The sequence below is a fragment of the Octodon degus genome, unplaced genomic scaffold (assembly GCF_000260255.1).
Source record: "Octodon degus isolate 3935 unplaced genomic scaffold, OctDeg1.0 scaffold00105, whole genome shotgun sequence".
NCBI lineage: Eukaryota > Metazoa > Chordata > Mammalia > Rodentia > Octodontidae > Octodon > Octodon degus.
The window spans coordinates 6248318-6270577 of NW_004524681.1; the positions used below are offsets into that span (position 1 = coordinate 6248318).

Here is a 22260-nt window from a genome sequence, read left to right on the forward strand (position 1 = left end):
GGGGGAGAAGGGTGAAGGTGGTGAGGGTCAGGCCAGGAGATCCAGCATGCACACGCCCTTGCCCAGAGCATCAGGGTGCCCCGGAATTGGTTATGTTATTTTCTACCTCTCTTAGGACAATGGAGGTGGGAGTAACCACTGGGTGCTGTTTAGAATTGCAAGGAGAAGGGAATTGTTCTCTCTTCGCTTTGCCTCACTTTGCCTTGGGTGGGTACCCGTCACTCCGAACACTCCCCTGCCATAGCTCAGCTCCCTCGGCCTCCAGGAGGCTGTACAAACAAACCAATTAGTCTTCTGCTGTTAGACAGCTTGGCCACAATATAAAGCCCAGTGACCTGTACAAAAAACTTGTGATCTACGATTCTCCAAAGTTTAAAAAAAATTTCTGTCACTGCACTGCCAAATGGCAAGACATGCCCTATATTCAGGCTTTTTCTCTTTGAGGACACGTCCCTCCCTCCCCTTCCCCCTCCCTCCCTCCCTCCCTCCCTCAACGATGCACATGGGCCCAAATACTCTTAGCTTGCCCCGCTCTGCCTTCTCGGATGCTCCAGTAAGACGCTCTGCTGGTTTCTTCAGTCTCCAATGCGAGTCATCACTAACGACAAACTTCGAGTCATGAGATGCCTGACACTAACTTCTGCATGGACATAAATCGTCATCCTGTCACCCTCCTTGCTCCCAAGATGATGCCCCCGTTCAGCAGGAAGCAGTCTAAGAGACTCAACGCCCCTTTTCATAACAACCAAAAGACGGGAAGGACAGGTTCAGGCCCTAGCGGGAATTGCTAAAATCATTGTGGTGGTCACCTAATATGGCCGATTCCCTTAAAACAAAAGCCTACGCTGCCAGGACCACCTCCTGCTCCCTCTCCAACTTAGCCCAGGACATAATTTACTTCCACCCTTCCCGCCGCCTCAGGGAAGACCCCAATCAGCTCCCTCAGGTATATCTAAACATCCCTCCAAACTCCACCCCTGACAAAAGGTCATAAAAGCCTCAGCCTCCTTTTGTCCAGTTCAGAGAATTTCTGTCCTCAAAGAAAAGAAAGTCCTTTCCCTTTTTCCTGTGCCTGTTTCTCTGCTGTACCAAGAACCTATCAGAAATAATTGTCTGGTGTGTGCCCAGGCGCAAGGGCCAAGCAGCTGCCCTGATGGAAGATGGAGCTGGGAAGTGTGCTCAGGGCCAGTCTGTGCCAACAAAGCAGAGGGCACAGACAGGACAAGGTGCCGGGTGACAGAAAAGTAAAAGCACTGCACGCAGGTCGCAGCACACAGAAATGGCCATTGCAGATACTCGAGGCTTTCGGAATTTCAGGGAATCTCTTAGTGTGGCTGACAGGCATGGCCGACAGGTTCTGAGGAAGCTTAGGGGCTCTCACCTCACACGCTTTTCCCAGAATTCACTCTGATCGCAATTAATGTATGACAGGTAGTGCCTATTTGTGGACCCTTATGAGGGGGGAGAAGGGTGAAGGTGGTGACGGCCAGGCCAGGAGATCCAGCATGCACGCGCCCTAGCCCAGAGCATCAGGGTGCCCCGGACCTGGTTATGTTATTTTATGTTATGTTACTGGTTATGTTATTGTCTCTCTCAGGACAACGGAAGCAGGAGTAGCCACCGGGTGCTGTTTAGAACTGCAAGGAGAGAAGAGAGTGACTCCCTCGGGTCTGGTTTCCACCTGTACCAGAACTGCCTCAGATCTCGCCCAGCCATGGGATAGGCCTGTGTGGAGTGAGGGGGTTTTTTGTGAGGGGGATTACTGGCAATGAGTCTCTCAGCATCATTTTTTAAAAAAAATAACTGAACATTCACCATTACGTGTCAACCACGAGGCGTCCAGGTGAGCCCAGCTGTGACCCACCCCAGGCTGCTTGCTAACCGGAAGCTCCTCCTGGCCAGCTGTGGCCACCAGGGCCTCCCACCTCTGTTGGAACTCCCCGAAGCCATCGCGAGCTCGAAGGCTGCTTTCTTGTGGATGGCGTGGGAGAGAAGCCAGAGCTTTCCTTGCCACGTCTGCGGCTCACGCAGGGGCTTGTATGCAGGGTGGATGTCTGCCTTCTTGCGCCTCCCGTCAGCGTGTGGTCACACATGAGCCATGCACCCACAGCCCTGGGAGGTGCTGAGGCGAAGCAGCTCGCTTTCCTCCCTCTGTGAGCCACCCGAGTCTCTAACGATGATTGCAGTGCAACCACCATGCTCATCCCCAGCATTCTGTGTGTGCATGACGACTCCAGAAGTACACGAACTGCACACCTCACCCAACCCCTCTCCACAGGGGCATGCTTCTCTCTGCCCTCACAAAGGATAAAATGGGTATCTGCATCAGCCCACGAAGAAACGCGGTCTTTGGGAGTGCAAATCTCCTTACACGCAGCTGGAAAGAGGTGAGACCAGAACTGGACTCTGAATTGTTCGGCCCACAGAGCAGACATGAGGAGGAAGTGGATGAAAAACCTGAAGAAGCACCTGTGCAGGGGACACGGGAGCCGGCTCTCCCAGGTCAGCCCGTCCCGTGCTCTGAAGAAGATCCAGGAAGCTGAGGCTCACAGGCGGGTCATGGAATAGAAGATGTAATTACTGAGTGACTGGCTGTTGAAACGAGCCGCAAACATTCTGGCTTCCTGTTCCCCCTCTTCTCTTCCTGTGTGACAGCGGCTCGCCGTCCATGCTCTGTGATGGCTCCTCAGGTCAATGTGGAGCAGCGCAGCGTCTTCCCAGTGCCACAGTCATCTGCTTCAGATGTTGGGCATCTGCATGAGATTTCATTTGAAGAGGAAAAAAAAAAAAAAAACCCACTCCGTTACTTAGGAAGTTTCTTTGAAGATTGTCGTCGTACACAACTGTTTAAACTTTTGATCATTTAGCTCTTTGGGCCATCTGGATAGTTTTCAGCCAAAGAATTTGCCATTAAGAGAAGTAAACACCGACCTAGACGGACATAGGGAGCTGGGGGCTTGGGCAATGGTCATGCAGAAGACAGAGGATTAGAAGTCCCAGGGACCTGGCCACCCAGGGCCAGAGGGGGTGGCCCACCAAGGTGCGGCGATGACAGACCCATGGGCCCACCTGGAGCACCTCAGGAGCTGTGCGCAGGCAGGAGCGCGGCAGGAAAGCTGGGCTCGGACCCCAGCATGTCTCACACTTATTCCGGGATGATACTACTAACAAGGGTCCAGAGTGGCTCATCCTCTTGGGAGCTGTGACACGCAACTGCCGACCGTGCAACTCAGAACCAGACCCCGTCAGCCGCGTGCTTCACTTTTCCCTGTCACCTCCGTAAACGTGCAGACGTACACACTCACCGCTGCCATTTGAGCGGACTTGGTCAGTCTCCTTAGCGCTACTCCCTGCAGGCGACGTTCTGGGTCTGGGAAACAAGTTAGGAAGGCGAACGGACCTAAGTTCACATCGGAGACACAGAGGACTCCTGCAGCTACGAGTGTGGCCATCCTAACCTGCTGCAGAAACACGACTGGCATTTTATTTATTTATTTATTTATTTATTTTCCACTGTTAAGGAAAACAGAGATTTCTTGGGAATCACTTAGGGGATGCGGAGATCATGGCAGAAGTACGAAGAGAAGCCGAGCAGAGGCACCGAACCCTGTCCTTTCCCCGACCCTTGTCTCCTGGAAACCAGAGCTAAATACATTACCTCTGAGAGGGGGCAAAGACCTTGAGAAGCATAATCCCGGATATGCTTGACCTGGGGTTGGATGCTCAGGTGGAGACTGGACTGCCCATGGGCTTTGCATGTTAAGTCCTGAGGACTGCACCCCTCGGCCGAAGTCACCCCCCTGGTAATTCCACCTCCCACAGCAGCGCCCCAGGAACTCCAGCTCACTGTCAGATTAGGCAGTGGTGGCAAGCTGGTAACCCGATAGCAGCGCGTTTTGTGTGTGGGAACTCGGTCTCTGGAAACGATTGAGGTTCCCAAGCTCTGGGCTTGTGCTCTGGGCGTGTCTCTCATGAAACACTCTTTATGTAAAAAACAGGCTAAAAAAATAAATAACCAGGACCGTTTGGGAGAGATTTTTCAATAGTGACATGAAACTGACCTATTTTTTTTTGAAAGGGTTTTCGCCAAAAAGGAGAAAAGTTGGTAATAACAAAAAATAACTCCCTTCTCTGCCTCATGTTTGTCCTCTTAGCTTGCTTGAATAGTTTCCTTTTGGGTCACCTTTTGAAAAATATGTAAATTTAAAAAGCAGTAAAATCATTTTCTCTCATCAGTGTAAAGATACTTTAAATGCTTGCTTTTTGAAGAAATCACTGAACTTGAGGGGAAATCACAATGTAGTGTTTCAGATTTAATCAGTGAAACTGGGCAGGGGAAAGTAACAGAAATTTAAGTTCCAGTTTTTATGCTTTTGATAAAAAAGTCCAATGACTGTGCATAGTTACTTGCCTTTTATAAATCTGGCTTTGAGAAAACATGAAAGAAAAGATGACAGGTAGAGCTCTGTGAGCGCCATCCATACAGCACCTGAGGGATGGGTAATGTCACTCAGGTCCTTCCCAGGTGCCCTCCTGCTGTGTCAGTGAAGACACACAGATGTTTCATGGGGATTTGGGTCCCGGAAGAGACCCCCACATGCCACTTGACCCACAACCAAGTGGAGAATGGAAGGGTGGGGAGATGAAGGGAGAGGAGGTCCTTGGAAGATCAAGGATAGGAGAAGAACTTAGGGCCGGCGGGATAGCTCAGTGGACTAAGTGCCTGCTTCAGCAAGCGCAGGGACCAGGGTTTGATCCCCGGTTCCGCAGGCCATGGACTGAGACCACGCATGGTGGCGCACGCCTGTAACCCCAGCACTGGGAAGGTGAAAACAGGAGGATCACTAAGAATCTGAGCTGTGTAGTGAAACCCTGTACCAAATACATAAATAGAAAGAAAAAGAGGAAGGAGAAGAACTCAGAGAACCATGTGCAATTGTACTGTCTTCCCTTGATACATGAAAGAGAATTTTAGCCATGGTTCACAAAAGCTACAACACATCTAAGAAGAATTTCAGACCATATAAAGGTGGGTGTGAGCCACAAAGTTTGGTCACGCGGATGGGCCACCGCAGGCTTCTTGCACAATGGCTGAGAATCTTCTCGATACTTCTCCTGCAGTCCCTGTGTCCACATGACTGACATGAGGCGGAGCATGAGGGCCAGTGCTAGCCCGAGGGCTGGTTGGTTTCCCACACAGCTCTCTGGGCAGTAAGTGGAAGCATGTGGTGCTACGCGACCCAGGGCCTGTCCTCCGAAGAGCTGGGGAGGACCTAGAGCTGCCACATGAAGGGTTTCCAGAGGGCCAGTTTTAGTCTGGAGGATGCTGCTTCACAGTTATTGGCTTTCCTTCTTTGTCTTCTTGAGACAGAGTCTCACTTTACAGATTAGGCTGGCCTTGAGTTCACTTTGTGGCCCAGATTGGTCTCGAATTTGCAGTGGTCCTCCTGCATCAGCCTGCGGAGTGCTGGGATTACAAGTGTGGACCACCATGCCCTGCTTCATAGTTATTGGCAAATAGCCTTCTCCTAAGAAAACATTCTGAAAGAAGCATGACCACTCAGGTGTACACAATTTTATAAAGGCTATTTACAAAAACACTTCATACTGTAAGATGGTAAGTCTGTTCCTGATATATTAGGATGTAATGATTTTCTTTTTTCCAATTTCTCACTTAGAGTCAGTGTCTCAATCTTTGTTATCACGCCCTGGGGTGTGCTTGTCTAAAACACTTTCTCCTGCAATACACTCTTGTTAGAAGGGGAGACCCCGGGAAGCAGCAGGAGTTCCCAGCAGCAGGACCAGCGTGGTCACCGACTGACACTGGCTTGACCATGGAAGGCTGGTGAGCCCTGAACGAACGCCGCAGGGACTGCGCACATTGCTACCGGCTTTGCATGTGTCATTTAGCAGACAATGTGCACTTACAGCCAGGGTGTGTTTATAGCCAGGGTTAATAGCCCCGGGTAGGAACCTAAACAGCAGTTCAAATGGTTAAATGTCTGCTGAATTGGGCAGCAAAACCTTGGAAATCATGTGTCTGGGAGGCGCTGAACCAGTAGTGTTCACTGTTGTTTCATCAGGCCCTTTGAGGAAAGGTGTCAGGCACTGAGAGGAAGCTCTCCAGGGCAGACCCGGCTTTCCTGGAGTTTCCTACCTGACCATCTCAACCCCAGAGAACCAAGGGTTCTGCTCTGCTGACAGCAATTGTTGGGACTCTCTGTGCAGCTGGGTCTTATACAAAAGCAATCCTGCCCTGGGACCTGATGGCCAAGACAGGCAGCAGCTGTGGGGTGGGGCCTGCTGTAGCCTTCGCTGAGGTCACTGGGAGGCAAACGGGGTCAGGCAGGGAGGGTGCATCTTGCAGAAAGCCCTGGCAATATTTACCAGAGGCAAAAGCTGCCACCAAGAGCAGGGTCGCCCTGGCAGTGGGGAGTCCACGACATGTGGATGCGGGCTGGTCAGCAGCAGGGCACCTCACTGTCCAGGTCCTGCGGAGGAAAGAGGTTCTCTAGGCAATTAGGAAAACCTCTGCCCTGTGGGAGCTGAAAAGAAGGGCTGGCTACTTGCTTGTGGCTGGGCTGCAAGGTTCTGGAGCTTGAAGCAGGTTTTTCACCTCTCTCCAAATATGATGGCATTCTGTGCGGCACCTCTGTCTTACAGAGAGCAGGCTTATAACCAGAAAGATGGCGTGGGCTGTGCCACATGATCATGCGCTGCAGGAGGAAGTCAGGCACAGTGTGGACCTGGACGTCCAGATTTCCAGGTGCAGGTGCTGCCCCTGGGTGACAAACAAGCTTGGTGACAGCTGAGGAGTCTGCTGCTGTCTCGTCTGTGCCACTCATTTGTCACATGTGCAGTGAATGTCTGAGGCAAGAAGGAGGATACTTCGTTAGGTCCCAGAAAGGTCCAAGAAGAATAAGGCACATCACGAGGGTGGCATTTTACATTGAACTTTTCCACTGTGGAACTGGGAAATATGACATCCAAATTAATCCTCCCTTGTGAGATCGGGAACATAGGACTTTTTATACATGCAGATTAAGTGCTGTATGAACACTTGAGAAGAGGTCAACTTTGGCCCCGAAAATCAAAGAATATGTGATAGGGAAGGAGGAGAATGAATGATGTGTCTTAGGAAAAAAACAAGCAGACTGCAGACAATGTAAAGTCAGTACAAAGGCTTGAGAACAAGAAAGAGTAGTTGGGTTTTGAACTAGCCAACGATCACTTTGAATTGCTGGGTCAAGGAGCAAGGTTCCTAAATGTGAAATCATGACGATTTTGTGGACTAATATAAGAGGTAAGAGTTCATGTGGCTTTAGGATCTAGGGACAGATTTTAGACAGGATGGCATGCTTACCTGTTGGCTTTAGAAAATAGTTATGATTCTAATCAAGCATGGGAAGTTAACGACAAGCCTCTGCCTCTACGCTCTAGAGAAATCGACTGCAAATGACATGGAGGAAACTTAAAAGTTATAAACTCCCAAGGCCAAAGACAGCTGCCGAGATGGCGCGCAGGACTGACAACCGCGTGGGAAGGTGGAAAGCCAACTGCAGCAGTGGCTGACTGGCAGCGTGGAAAGTGGAGTAAAACCTAAAAGCCCGATCAACATGAGGGAGAAGAAGCCAGAAGGAATGACAAGAGCTGCTCTAAGGAATCTGGGAAGGCATGGTTCTTGGTGCTTATCAACATGAAGGGGTGAGTGGGGCCCAAGTGAAAGGCCTGTCCTGGAAATCTGGACCAGGAAGCTACACAGCATCCCCTGTCCTGGAAGAAGGCAGGAAGCTTGCTGCCTGGGGACACTGACCCAACAGAGTTCTGGGCACCGTGACGCCAGCAAGCAGAATCAGAGGGAGGAGGGAAGCAGAAAGATTAAGGAGAAGTCCATATGTAGAAGGACGGGGCTGCCCAAGCTTGCCTCAGCTCCCAGCATGGGGACCCCCTCTCACTGTCACAGAGGGAGGCAAGTTTTTTTTTTTTTTTTTTAAGAAAGTGACCAGACCTCAAGAAACACCTCCATGGGCCCAAAGTTAGGTCCCCCAGGGACATGCTTAGACCCAGCCCAGCCTCTGCAGGAGTTCACGGGGCAGCCCTCCTGCAGGCAGGGCCTCCACTCAGCTTCCTAATGCCTCAGCTCCAACGCAAGCAGCCACAGACCCTCAGGTGTAAGAAGAGATTTTCTAATGTGGAAGACAGTGTTAAAACACAGAAGCAATTGCAAACACACAGAGGAAAAACATAGGAGGAAAGAAGAGAAGGAAACATCAGGAATCATCATACCCTTGAGACAACAGGTGCTGTAATAAGGGAACTTGGGTGAACCAGAGTCTCAAATGAAAAATATGAAAGTAAAATATTTTTAGGCATCCACAAGATCAGACAGAAATGTGAAGAATATCATCTAGAAAATGGTACCAAAGGGCAATGACTTAAAACAAGAAAATAAAATACAGCTAATATCACTGTGAAATGTCACAATACTAAGAATCAAGAGAAAATTCTTTGCAAAAATTTCAAAGAGAGAAACAGGTTCTACATCATGAATCACAAAGACAGTGGGGAAACGATTTCAGGATCTAAGTGTCGTAGGCAGCTAGCTTAGATAGAAATAACATAGGCAGTCAGACAGGGCTAGGGGACAATATAGAAGACAAAGTGACTTTGCAACTTTGGAAAAGACGAACACTTCTGTTGTGGGCCAGACTACAAGGCAAAAGAGTAAACACATGCAGCCACACACTTCCCTAGGGATGGGCATCAGGGACTGATATTCTAAATAGGTATCAATCACCTTGAAAGAGCCAGAAAGAGTCACTAACCCAACGCCCAACAGGAAGAGACCCTGTCCGTTATTCATGCCACTTGCTATGTGACTCATTTTCTCTTTTGGTCCTGGATTCAATCAATTTTACCTAAACAATGGTGCTTGTAATCTCACTGGTTGACCACAGTTTTGTCCCACCTCATGCCCACCTAAGTGAGTTCCCATGTTCTCAACCACCTTAGACTTGCCTCACCACATGGTTTTACTCTATAAAAATCCCTGGAAGAGACAGCTTCCCGGGGCAACCTGCTCAGGTCCCCCTTCTGTCCTTCTTTCTCTCGGATGGGAGCTTTCTTTCCCCCAATAAATATATTCTTCTCTTAACCTCTGTTGTTCCTAAAACTCATTCTTTGGTTTTAGAGAACACAAACAGCCCAGGTGTCTTTCACGATGGGAATTTCATTCCTCTATATCACAAGGAAAGTGACTCCTTCCTACCTAGGTCTCAGCTCCCGGCCACTCTTCCAGTCGGCGTGGAATTGGAATCAGGCTGTGTGAAATGGGGCAGTGCGGGAAACAGGATTGTGCTCAGGCCTGTGGCTCCCCACTGTCCTTCTGCTTCAATGTTCAGACTGAGGGGCTGTGAAGGGAAGTGACACGGGCCATTTCCCAGGCAATGTCCTCCTGAGAGGGACTCATGCTTTCCACAGAGACCTCACGTCGAGTCAGTGGAACCACAGAATTGAAGCAGTTTGGGCCAGTGGAGAGCTCAGTGGCTGAGAGTCCAGCATGCCTGAGGCCCTGAGTTCAATCTCCAGCACTGCAGAGTGATGAACAGAGATGGAAGGGACTTCAGTCACTGAGTCAGTGCATGGACAGCAGATATCTAGGGTGAGCCTGACTTCTGGCTGATTTGTGAGCCAGAGGGAGACTTGGAATCAGGTGTGACCAAAAATACAATGAATGCCAGGCATGGTGATGTGCGCCTGTACTCAGGAAGATCGCTGTGAGTTCAAAGCTATTGGTGACTACTTAGTGAGACCCTGTCCCAAAAACAACAACAACAAGATTAATAACTGTTGAAATTTTTTTTAATGTATTAAAAGAGACACATTGCCACTAATCCCCATTGAAATTCTCCCCTTTCTCCTGAACGCGCTTAATCCCATCATCCTTGCCACTTTCTGAAGCAGCTCTTCCTTTCTAAGTGTCTTTCGTCATGCTTTCCTGACTGCCTCGATGTCTTGAATCAGTTCGGAATTGCCTTTCCTGTTCATTCTGACTTGGAGAACAGGCGGAAGTCACACGGGGCCAGATCCAGTCGGTGAGCTTGGTGTGGACACGTGGCGATGTCCCTACGAGCCGGCCTTTCATTGGATGCCACTTGACAGCGGCACTGACCATGCTTTTTATCACGCCTCGTAAAGATACTCACAAAAGCCTTGTAGAAGTGTTTCAGGCAGTGGCATGAAAAATGAGCTCAGTGTGCTGGCAGCGAGGGGGAAGACTTTCAGGGGGACTCATGGCAACAGGTCTACTGTAATAAATTTTTATTATGTAAATACATGACACCCAACCCATGTGGACAGCTAAACCATGGAGAAGTGGGATGTATTCATTATAGTAGCACAGTTCAGCCGGGCCTGGGGCACAACGGAACAAAAATATTTCTAACTACACCGTTGCTCAAGAAACGTCTGACAGGCATCCCGTGTCCTAGCAATCCTATTCTCAGCTCTTTGCGACAGTTCTCTCTACAATATCCGGACACTTTCCACTCAGGCCACACCTCAGAGCAAAGAATTAGCAAAAGAATAAACTACAGGTACCAGCAGTGACACAATGACACTGCCGAGTCCAAGAGCAAGCCAGACGCAAGAGTGCATCCTGCACGATTCTGTCCCTCGAAGCCCAAGAACCAGCAAAGCCAGTTGACGGTGACAGAAGATAGGGACAGAGGTCGCTGCGTGGCAGAGGCAGAGAGGCACCTTGTACATGGATGGCTGGAATTGTCTGCTGCTTTCTTCTGGAAGATGCTTATGTGAATGTATATGTGTCACAAGCTGGATGTTTAGGTTACTGAGTTACAACTTTGTTGTACCTCAATTAAAAAAAAAATAAGTTTGGGGAGAAGTTATTGGAGACTGAGTTGAAATGTCAGTATGAACCCAAACCAGAAAGCGGGAGATCTCGGCAATCAGAAATCCCCAGAGGATGGAGACACGAGAAGTTCCTACCTGGGCGGTGGGTATGGCTCAGTGGGAATTGCTTGCCGTGGGTTCAAGGGGCAGCACCAAGAAGACGAGTCCAGGATGGTAAAGACAGCGGGTGAGGAGGCAGTCCCTGGAGACAGGGCTGGAGATGGGCTCAGAGGTGGGAGCACCGAGAGGAAGCAGGGGGCGAGAGACTGGCTTTGGACTTGACTGTGCCGAGGGGATGCTACTATAGTTCTATCAATAAGCACAGTGAGACGTTGATGATAAACCCACAAAAAGACAGGGCGACGGGAAAAAAGCTACGCATGCAAAAGAAGCCCAAGGAACGTCCATAAATGTGGTACCCTGGGATTCTGTGGGGTTCTCCTAGAAATTTAACCAAAACACCTAAAACTTCCAGAGGCCTAGCAGGAAAATAACAGGTACTGGCTAGCTAGAACACTAAGGATCAGAGGGCAACCAAAACGCCCCAGCTCAGCCTGGATCAGACAGCAGTGGGGATCTGTTCTCATCTGCAGTGCCCAGAGGGGCTGGGTGAAGCGGCACAGGCCTGAAGCTCCAGCTTGCTGGAAGGCTGAGACCCGAGGGTTGCAAGTTCAAGCCCAGCAATTAGAAAGGATGCATCTTAACAATACAAAGGGCTGGGCCTGCAGCTCTGTGGAGGCTTTGAGGTCATGTGCCTCTGTCCTACCTGTGGTGCTCAGTGGCTTCATCCATCTCCCAGGGACACTGGCCCTGTGGCCTGCACCTCTGGGTCCAGCCCCAGCACCTGTGGGGATAGGGATAGGGTGGGGCCAGGCTCCGAACTGTCCAGCCACACTGACCCTGCAGGAGGCGGAGTGAGCACTGTCTTAGAACCCTCACTGTAGGATGCTGGCTGCAGAGACTCCCAAGGTCGGCTTTGCTTTTCTGTTTTACTTTTTTAGACAGGGAATAAAAAAGCAGTTGAGTTTTTTACCACTTTTTTTTTTTTTTTTTTTTTTTTTTTTTTGCGGGGGTGGGTATTGGGCATTGAAGCCAAGACCTTTGCCCTGAGCTTCATCTCGAGCTTGTTTTTATTTTTAACTTGATGCAAGATCTCTAAGTCACCCGGTTGCCCAGCTGGTCACTAAGTTGCCCAGGCTGGGCTCATGTAAGCCTGCAACACCGTGTCCGGGCCTTACACCTTCCTTATGAAATCCTGCCCATAGGCTGGTGGTGTGGCTCTGAAGGAGAGTGCTTGCTTAGCATTTGAGGTACTCTGGGTTTGGTTCTCAGGCTAGCAAACACGGAAAACAACAGAACCCACAAATAATTGTAGTCTGTACTTTTGTTAAGAAATTCAAACATAGCCAGGTATGGTGTGGCTAGGCCTGTAATTACGCTGGTGATCCCAGGTACTTGGGAGGCTGAGGCAAGAGGATCAAAAGTTTGAGCCCAGGCTACGTGGTTCAGTAGCACCTTGTTTTAAAATAAAACAAGAAAGGCAGAGGGTGTAGCTTCGTGATGAAAGGCGCTTTTTGTTGATCTCTAGTATGTATGTGCATGAATACACACACACACATGCATGCATACATACATGCCTACCTACACGCATACATAGGCGGAGCATGTGGCTCACTCAGCACTTCCTCAGTTTAACCCTGAGTACTAACATAAAACCTTTTTGGTCAACATTGAAGAGAAAGAAAATCAGGAGCAGGACGTTCGGAAGAGCCAGTGGAGCTTTCTTTTTCCTGGTAAACTCCATATAAGGAACAGCATCTGTCTCCTACTAGAGCAAAGCTCAGGTGAAATACAGGCCTTAGGTCTCTTGGCCAGTGGTAGGGCCCTCTAGTGGTGTCAGAGTTACAGGCAAACCCTAAAAAGTGTCCCTAAATCAACTCATCCCTGGGGAAAAACCAGGGTACATTAAGCAGTAACTTGAGTACTGTGTTACCACGGGAAGAATGTGTTTAAAGGTCAGATGTGGGATTGGATTCTCCCAGGATTCCTGAAGAGAGTTACTTATTTTTTATTGCAGTGCTGGGGACGGAGCCTTCCATATCCTGGGCTACCACTGAGCTCTCCTCCAGCTCGTATCTAATTTGCAAAAAGGAATTACAATGCCTGCTCTACCTAGTAGTCTCCAGGATGAAAACATATATGTAAAAATTACCAACATTATAGTGAGACTATGAATAAAGGATGAAGATTTTGAAGGTTAGCTAAATTCATCATTTAAACTTTGTCTTCAGTTTTGATACCAACTCATACTGCAGGAAGTCTGGTATCCTACTTGCTGTGAGTGCACACACTTGGGTGAGGACAGTGTTAGCCTGCCCTTGATTCCTCTGTCACTCCTGCAGCAGGGCAGCCTGTATAGACACGGACACAGTTTCTTAGGCCATGACTTGGTTTCCATAGGAACTGAACCTAGTCTGAGAAAGGTGGTAGATGCCATCCATGCTGCTGGCCTTGCTACCTTTGCACTGAGTGGGTAGGAAGGGCCCAGAAGACTGCCCTGGCCCCAGCAAATGCAAAACTCAAATTCTGGTATGCATGTGCTCAAGAAAAACAATTGCCACTTTAAGATACATGCATTTGTCGTTTTCATCGTTGGCATGTTGGGGTCAATTTGTTTGTCATAAATACCATGGCTAAATATGTAATGAGAATCCTTGTTCATTTTGTTATTGTTTTTTTGCTGTCCTGAAGAGCAAAGCAAGAACCTTCTCACTTCTCCCCGGCCCCTCCTAATACACTTTAAGTCTCCCTGGATTCAGTTCTGGGAGAAAGAAATGCCTTCTAATGAACACTGGAAGGGAGCTTGGGCAGGAGTTTTTAAAAAATCTTGAATTTGTCCATCTGTATCTTAAAGCTTTGGTGAGAAGTTTTCCAAATTAGGAGGGTGGACCCAATTCTTTGGCTCCTAACTTTTTCTTTGTTACTGTTCTCTTCATGAAAAGGATACTTTTAGGTTGTAAATTAAAAGAGAGTGCTCCTAGGTACTAGGATTTAATTGTCCAAATTCCATCGACTTCAGATGCAGCGGGACCAATTCAAATTCAATGATTAGGGCCGGGGAGATGGCTCAATGGAATAAGCACTTCCCTGGCAAGTGCAAGGGTCTGAGTTCAATTCCCGGTTCCAACAACAACAACAAAAAAGCAAATTCAATGATTAGATTGGCTGTGAACCTTACAGGGAATTGGATTCTGCTCTTGTCCGATCTGCTCTGCAGCTGGAATTGGGAGGATAATTAAGTTTGGGTACCAACTTAATTTAGAAATTTCTTGTTAAATTCCTTAATTTCAGTACCACTGTATTTAGGAGATTTTTGTTAGCCCAGATTCAGAAAATTGGTGGCAGAGCCACTTTGATTATAAGAATTTATCCCCTGGCCCCTTCAAATGGACCCAATGTGCCTTCTTTGGGTTCTAGTTAATTCTCAGTGTCTGAAGATACACATTTAGCCATTTGTCAGTCTTTACGAGAGGTAGTCACATTTTCATGACGCTCAAATTGTTGAAAGAGGACAGGTGAACCCAACCCCAGGGAAACGCTAGTGAACCGTCGCCCTACCTGTGGGTGCTGGTGTGTAGGGGGGTCTTAGCTGCAGACTTTCGGGTCTGTGGGTTCTTCTGTTGTCGACCCATCTGACAAGCATATCTGTGACCTCAGCATGCCAAGATTAGGGAGCAGGGACACTTCTTCCATGCTCTCGTGGCACAGTAATGCCACCTCTACCACGCAGTATGTGTTGCTTGGAATGTATTTTAAGGCTAGGTCTTATTTAAGTGGAAGAAGACTGAGTGAAAGCGGACAACATTACTTAGCTGGCCCACTTTGAGGAATTGTGTGAGTTTTGTAGAAGCGAAATGTTCACTCAGTATTCCTGCTTTAACAAGTTTAGTAAATGAGTGAAAAATCAGTAGATTCCTGCTTGGTATTTGGGGATGTCTTGGGAATCAATAGGTGGCAATTTCTTTGTAACACTAACTGTCTATGCAGCAGAATACTTCAGGTTTGGGGCCCACAAAAGGCTTCACTTCTCCCGTGCTTGAGATCACGAAGTTTTGCAAGTCAAAAATGTTGCGCCTGCCAAAAACATCATGCTCTACACTACCAAATAAAAGGACTCTGCTATTCTTACAAGGAAAGGTTTGACAAGATAGGAAATACGCAGGGTCAGAGAAGTTTACTTAATGCTGGAGACTTATTTAAAGGTCTCGAAGCCAAAATGCAGTTTTGAAAAAATAAACAAATAGTGTTACACAAAACAAAACCCCAGGATATGTAGTTTCTACTGGAACTGAGAATTACATTTTTAGCAAATACAGGAAGTGGTGACTCCAGAGAACCCTCACGAGGCTTCTACAAGTCTCCATTTCTGTTTGTTGTGTGCCTTTCACCGAGATAATGAAGATTAAATGGTTTTAATTTGTGGGGAGAAAGCTGAAGCCACAAGAATTGATCTTAAAATATTGTAAATGACTTCATGAAAACATAATCATTTAAGAAAGTCATATTCTCCTGAAACAAGGGAGGGAGGAGGAAGAAAAGCAAGACTGGAAGGGAGGAAAAATCCAGCTGTGCCTGACAATTTTCCATTTTTGTTTCAACACAGCAGGAGGGCGAAGCTGCTGGCTTCTTTTCCTCCTGACAAACGCCAGGAGGGACCTGCAGCCACCCCGATTTTACTTAAAGTTGTAATTGTTGTCTTTACATAATGACTTCTGCCAGCTTTCACTACAACTTGCGGCCCCTCCCACGCGGCCCCGGGACCCCCGGGGAGTTGTCAATTTCTATTTGCAAATGAACTTCTTTTTCTTTTCCACAAAGCCACTACCTCTGCAAAACAGCAAACATCCAGTGACATCTAGTGGATGCCTGGATGTTATGTCCTGAGGCCTCTGGCTAGCAATAATTCCAGCAACACAGTGACTTAATATTATTCATATATTTATCTGTCACAAGAGCCAAACAAAAAACACATCTGATATAGAAAGTTGGAAGAACAGGTGACATTGGAGCACCGGGCAACAATTAGCCATGTGCAGGGTGGTGGACAGGTAGCCTTTCAGGTCACAAGTTCCTTTATCTGTAAGCTTCAGGACTATTACGGATTTGAGAAGCTTGTGTATAATATCCTGGTTTTTAAGTGTTTTCTTGGTTTTGGTCTTTTTGAGACAGCGTCTCTCTATGCAGTGCACACTGGCCTGGAGCTCGCTTCGGAGTCCAGGCTGGTCTCCAGCTCCCAACGGTCCTTCTGCCTCAGCCTCCGTAAGCGCTGGGATGACAGGCCTGCACCACCACGCCCCTTTTATAGTGCTCTGTGGTCCCCTCCTGAAGCCTCTCACTCTAGGAAATGCAATGGAATGTTTATGCCAGTTATGTGGGGCCAGGTTCCAGTCCCACCAGTGGGGGCCTTTGTTTCCGTGTTGCCGCAAGTTGTTAGAGAACAGAGCTGCCCCACAAGCACCAAACTTCGCCGGGCTGGAGTTGCTTCTCTCCCGTGGGGGCTCCGTGTTTCCGCACGGTTGCTTTGTTCACATCCATGTCTGCAGACTGCCCATGTGAAGGAGACAGAAAGGGAAATTCTGGGCTGAGAAACCAAAAAACGGTGTTTAAATTTAGCATACTCTTTCCTTTCAAGGAAAGGAAACTTGGACTATGTTACTGTAACCCGAATGCTAGCTGTCTGGCTGTCCCCAAGTCTCCCAGTCTTCTAGCATCACTCTTCCTTTACACACACACACACACACACACACACACACACACACACACACACACAGATCTGGTCCAACTTCTCCAGGAAAAGCCTAGCAAGGCTTTCTCCTCGGTCATTTCAGATACGTTCAGCAGCTCAGGGCAGCCCCCCTGGTTCTGGATCAAGTGCGATTCTGCCATCTTTGTCACTGACTTTGGGCTAAAGGTAAGTTTTTTCCCCTCAAAGGCTCCCCCTTCCCAAAGTACCCCCAGTGTCCCCCAGTGTGAGTGCTGTGGCTGACTCTGCTCAGGTGTGAGTAGCAGCAGGCTCCGTGGCTCAGCGCAGGAAGAGACACGACCTCTGGGGTCTGCTGCCAAGGGAATAATTTGCAGGGGCTGCTGGTGCGAGCATGAGGATCCAGAGGAACAAAGCCTTGCAAGCCCTCACTGCTGAGGCTGAGGCGTGCACACGGGGGACTGTTGTGCAGCTAATGCTCTTTTCTGCATGCTTGGAATTCTCCTAACACGAACTTAAATGAAGGCAGTTCTTCAGGGGGTGGTGGCAGACTCCTGTGATCCCAGCATCCTGGGAGGCTGAGGCTGCTGGATTGCAAATCCAGGCCCTGACTGGGCAATTTGGTGCGACCCTGTCTCAACATAAAAAAAGAATGGAGGAGGAGGTGGCTTCCTGGGCAGGCCCTGGTGGGGAGATCGCACCAACTCCTGGTGGACCCTGGCTCCAGACAGCTCCTTTTGGCCCCTTCTCCCGTTGGGCTCCTGGGACCCCTTCACTCCTCACATTCCCAGGCCGCTCCTCCAACTCCTGCCCCTTCCTTCCTTGTCCCCTCCCCCTCACGCTGCCCAAGCAGCCCTGGAGCTCCGGCCTTGGGCTCTAAGGTATAGTGGGAGTCAAGATGGCTCGCTGACTCAGTTTTCACCTTAAAAGGAATTTGGATCTAGGTTTGCAATCATTTCTTTTCAGGTAAAAGCAGCGCAGATAGCAGGACACCTGACTCCCAAAGCATCTAAAGGTGTGCACCCTGCCTCTCTGTAGTCCAGTTCAGGCCAGCTCCCTGCAAAGTGGGCTCAGCTATCAGGCCAAATCAGTTCAGAAGAGGATGACCAGTTCAGGCACGGAGGTGGTGCACACCTGTAACCCCAGCACTCGGGAGGCTGAGGCAGGAGGACCGCTGCAAGTTCTAGACCAGTCTGGGCTCCAAAGGGAGCTCAAGGCCAGCCTGAGTTGCAAAGCAAGACCCTGACTCAAAGAGACAGTCTGCTACCCCACCCCACCCCACCTTTAGCTGGCTAAAGCTCTTCACCATGTCTGCTTTAGCCTAGAAAACAAATAGCAGGACACCTGACTATCTGGCACCCTCTGGTGCCCTCTGCTGCCAGTCTCGTGTGTGACCCCCTCGGGGTGCCCATGAGGAGGGGGTGAAGTTTCCTGAGGGAAGGGCTCTTTCTGTCTCAAAACACCTGTGGGACAATAGTAAGAGAACGCAACAAGGGGCCTGCAGGTTAGCTCAGTTGTTTAAGATCCTGCTCCAGCAAATGCAGTCAGGCGCAGGGGACCGCAGTTCCATCCCCTGCCTTAGCTCCACATGCCTTAGCGGACCTGCCCTGAAGGCAGGGTGAGCCAGCGCCCTCCTCCACCAAAAAAGAGAACTCGACTGAGTGCTTCAGGTCACCATATTGGGGCGCAGATCACAGGCCCAGTTCTGGTTATCATTTCTGGTGAAGAAGGCAGGGACGCAGGCGGGGTAGGAATGAGAAGCATTCATGGCTTCCAGGGGCCACACAGCTGTCCCATCCCTAGGGCGATGGTGTCGCCGCTCACTTCGGGCTCTACATGGAGAAGCACTTCTTCTCTGCTGATGGCCCTCCCCGCCACGCACCTGACCAACTGTGCCCTCCCCAGCCACCCTACTGGGGCCACGGGGCCTGGGTAACATTTGTTCCCTTGCACACACATTTGCTGAATGGCCCATCCCCTGCTATTGGTCCCGACAATACTCTTTGTCCAAACATTGCCCCTAAAGTTGCCGCCTTCTCTAAGAAGCCAAAACTGTGCAAATATTTCTCTCTGGTCACCTGTAAGTTCATCTATTGTCTCACAGGGATTTGAAATTGGGGCAACCTGGGGTGCTCCTTTCCATGAGGGTGATTCCCACTGTTTCACTGTCAATAAACTGTGATTTGAACATCTCCCTTGAGCCCCTGACACCTGAGAAAATGGTCACCAAGACCTTACTTTATTGTGTGCTCCCGCCATGTGCAACAGGAGAGCCAACACCACCTTTGGGAGGGGACAGTGGGGTTAGCAGACTTCGCAAGTGGGGACGGGGCACCAGACCCAGGAGCAAGAACGTCAGCCCTGGTCCTGCACTCTCTGTGGCGTGGTTGCCCTGGCTTTCTCTGGGCAGTGCACTGGAACCCAAGGATGCTTCAGACGGCCCTGGAGTCAGGCTCAGCCTCAGCACGGCAGCTCTCCACACTTTGCACCTCTTTCCGTTGCTAGCTCTGCTAGTGACCTGGGTGTGCAGGGGCCGGCTCGTGAAGCTCCTTGTTAGGTATCAGGTCAGACCTGGATGTTTGAAGCGGGGTACTCTGGTGTGTCTTGGCCATAGTTCCTCCGTGACTGGCCACTGCTTCCCTGGCACTCTGGGCTCCATATGGCGGAGACTCAAGTACCCACCAGAGAGCACAGATCAGCAGGTGCCACATGCCTTGTAGGGGCTGCGATGCTCAACTGCTTGTGTCAACGTGAGTGAAGGAGCTCAACTAAATTCACTCAGCACCTGCACACCCGGGGATGTGGAAGACCCACCCTAGCGGAAATGGAGGAGGGCAGATCTGCTTCTGGTTTACTGGAGGAGTTCCAGTCTGCCTTCACGTTAGATCTCAACTTCTGGCATCCAATGTGCACTTCTTCTGGCAAAGATCCTTCAGCTTCTGGTGCAGTCTCTTCAGCCTTCGAGGGCAGACACATGAGCTCCTTGACGTGGACGTACACAGGACGCTGCAGGGAGCTCCAGACCTAGGGCTGGATCCTTCAGGCCCCAGTAGGCAGACGTCCTCAGAACGCTTCCATATCTGACTCTGTGTGTGGTCAATCAGCCAACCTTGTAAATTCTTACATAGGTATTTGTATGCCAGGTGGTAGATCTGTTTCTGTAGTGAACACTGACTGGTACTGATGTGGGAAAAAGAACCAAACCGAGGCCATGTTGTCCTCAGGCACCACCTTAGAGCTTACGTTTCTGTTTCCTTAAGTTTGGGTCTTGTCAATGTTGTCATAGTTACCTAACCTGATACCAGCCCATGCTCTGCCTGTTCCCTACATAAAATGTCAAACAGCTTTGTTCCTTTGTCACAAGCCAAGCCTATGAATTGTAGAAGTACTTCTGTAGCCGCACTAAATCGTATCAGGAAAAAGTCACACCACCCCCCAGGCCTGGCCTAATGTGACTGGCCTGCCCTGTCCTCAGCCTCCCGGCCCACAGGACGGCGCCTGTCTTAGCAGCTTCACATACAAAACCTAAAAACAAAAACAAAAGGAAAATAGGGCTCCCCTGAGAAGAGGCCAGAGTATGGGCTTCATCAGCAGAGCAGCCCTTCTTCACTGTCAGGAAAAAATAGCAGACAGTCAAAGAAGAGTTGTTACTACAGAATTTTATTTAATGAGACTTCCTAGATCTTTTAAAATCCTCCCAACTTAGCTATGCTTAGTTCCTGGTAAAATATCCTTTTGAGCATGCCACTGGTCTTCATACACTTCTTCAGGGAACTCTCTCAGGAACAATTACTTTTTCCATCCTCTTTTCAGTAAGAAAAATAGCAATATCAAAACAATGGCCAAATAACCCACCTCCCAAAGAGCTCCCTTTCACAAAAGACACGTTCTTTTCACTCTCAAGAGGTGACTGCCCCCCCAGCTCCCTTCCTAGGATGTGTCTCAGCGGCACAGCGAGAGTGACCCCTAAATTATTCAGGGACGCCAAGGCACGGTTTTGGAAGAGGGCTGGATCCCACCCACAAGACAGATGACTCGCCCTTAGGAGGTGGGCACTGATTGCAGGGGGTCACCAGGGGCGTGGCCTGGGAGGGGCGTGGCCTTGGAGGGCGTCTCCGTCCTGGGCTCCTCCCCGTCTCTTTTCTGGCTGCTGAGAGCCCTCTCCTCTGCCAGGCCCTTCCACCTTGGCACCCACCCCAGGCCAGGGGCTGTAACTGGGCACCATCCTTTAAATGGTTAGTTCTGGGTCTTGCACAGTGGCCGTGAGAAAATGACTAATACAAACACTTTTGATGTTAATACAGTCAATGAAAGAACTTCGTTCTGTGGGACTTCACGGCATCAGTGATGCTTGGGGTAATGGAATAATCAAATGCAGAGGAATGAAGTTGGGCCCTACCTCACACACACCATATACGGAAGTGGATCGGAGCCCTCAATGTAAGAGAAAAACTGTAACACTCTTAGATTTTTCAATGGCTTATCTATGACATCAAAAACAAAACCAAATTAAAAATAAACTGAACTACACTGAAAGTTTTTGAAAATTCTATTTCCAAAGGCACCATCAAGAAAGTAAAAGAAAACCATAAAATGAATAAAGTATTTGTACATCATATATCTGACACTGATGATCTTTAACCCAGGGTAAAGATCTTTTGTAATTCAAAAGTAAAAGTCAAATAATTTGATTTAAAAATGGGCAAATGACTTTAACAGACCTTTTTTTTTGGTGGAACTGAGGATTGAACTCAGGCCCTGTGCTTGCCAGGCAAGCACTTATTCCACTGAGCCATCTCCCCAGCCCCAGACCTTTTTTTCCTAAGAAGATGCCTCAGCCCATGCCGGGGAATCTCACAGTGCATTTGATGGACAAAATCTGGGACACCAACAACTGGTACAAAGAGTCTGGGACCCAAAGTGATCTAGTAGTAGTAGAAATAAACTAGAATACTAGAGAAGTTACAAACCAAGCTAATCCATGGCACCGGCCCTATTTCTGCAGTGACATGCTGCTTACACTTATTTTTTAAATATATTTAGGACAGAGTCTACAGGGTCTTACTACGTAGATCTGACTCTGTGATTCTTACTTTCAGCCTCCCAAGAGCTGGGATTAAAGGCATGTACCACCACGCCCAGTCTCAATGAGCCCTGGGGCGGGGCTGGCACAGCAGGCCAGGGATCAAACCCCAGCTGCTGTGCTCTGCCCAAGCAGGCACTTTAGTCTGCTGAGCTATCTGGCCGGCCCTGCTTACACTCATTTACTCAAACTATGGCTTCGGGTGCACGGCTCAAGCACACATAAGACATCAATTTTATGCCTGTTACTCTGCTATTTTCTTGGACATGAGCTACTAAGGCTACTTCAGTGAGTCAGACTAGAATACCTCGTGCAGTGTGCCTGACGAGATGAAATTCAGGCTGAGAAACCAGCTGGAAACGCCACATTCCATCTCTTCCTACAAACATATTCTAACCCAGGCAACCCAACGTCTATCAAAAGATACGGGGAAAGAGAGCAGGCAAGCGAGCAGACTGTCCTTTCTAGCTTCATGTAACTTCAATTAAAAAAAAAAAAAAAAAAA

At 49.0% G+C, this 22260-nt stretch overlaps 1 protein-coding gene across 1 annotated transcript in view; it reads right to left on the reverse strand.

Moving 5' to 3' along the window:
- Positions 1–2273: 2273 nt before the first annotated feature.
- The window catches only part of Dut (deoxyuridine triphosphatase), a 28309-nt gene continuing 8322 nt past the window's right edge, over positions 2274–22260 (reverse strand). Inside the window, exons 6-8 of the mRNA XM_023724089.1 lie at positions 17095–17099; positions 12850–12855; positions 2274–2518 (exon numbers count right to left, since the gene is read on the reverse strand). Of these exons, the coding sequence (XP_023579857.1) occupies positions 2368–2518; positions 12850–12855; positions 17095–17099 (162 nt within the window). The 3' untranslated portion in view covers positions 2274–2367. The remainder of the gene's footprint in view (positions 2519–12849; positions 12856–17094; positions 17100–22260) is intronic.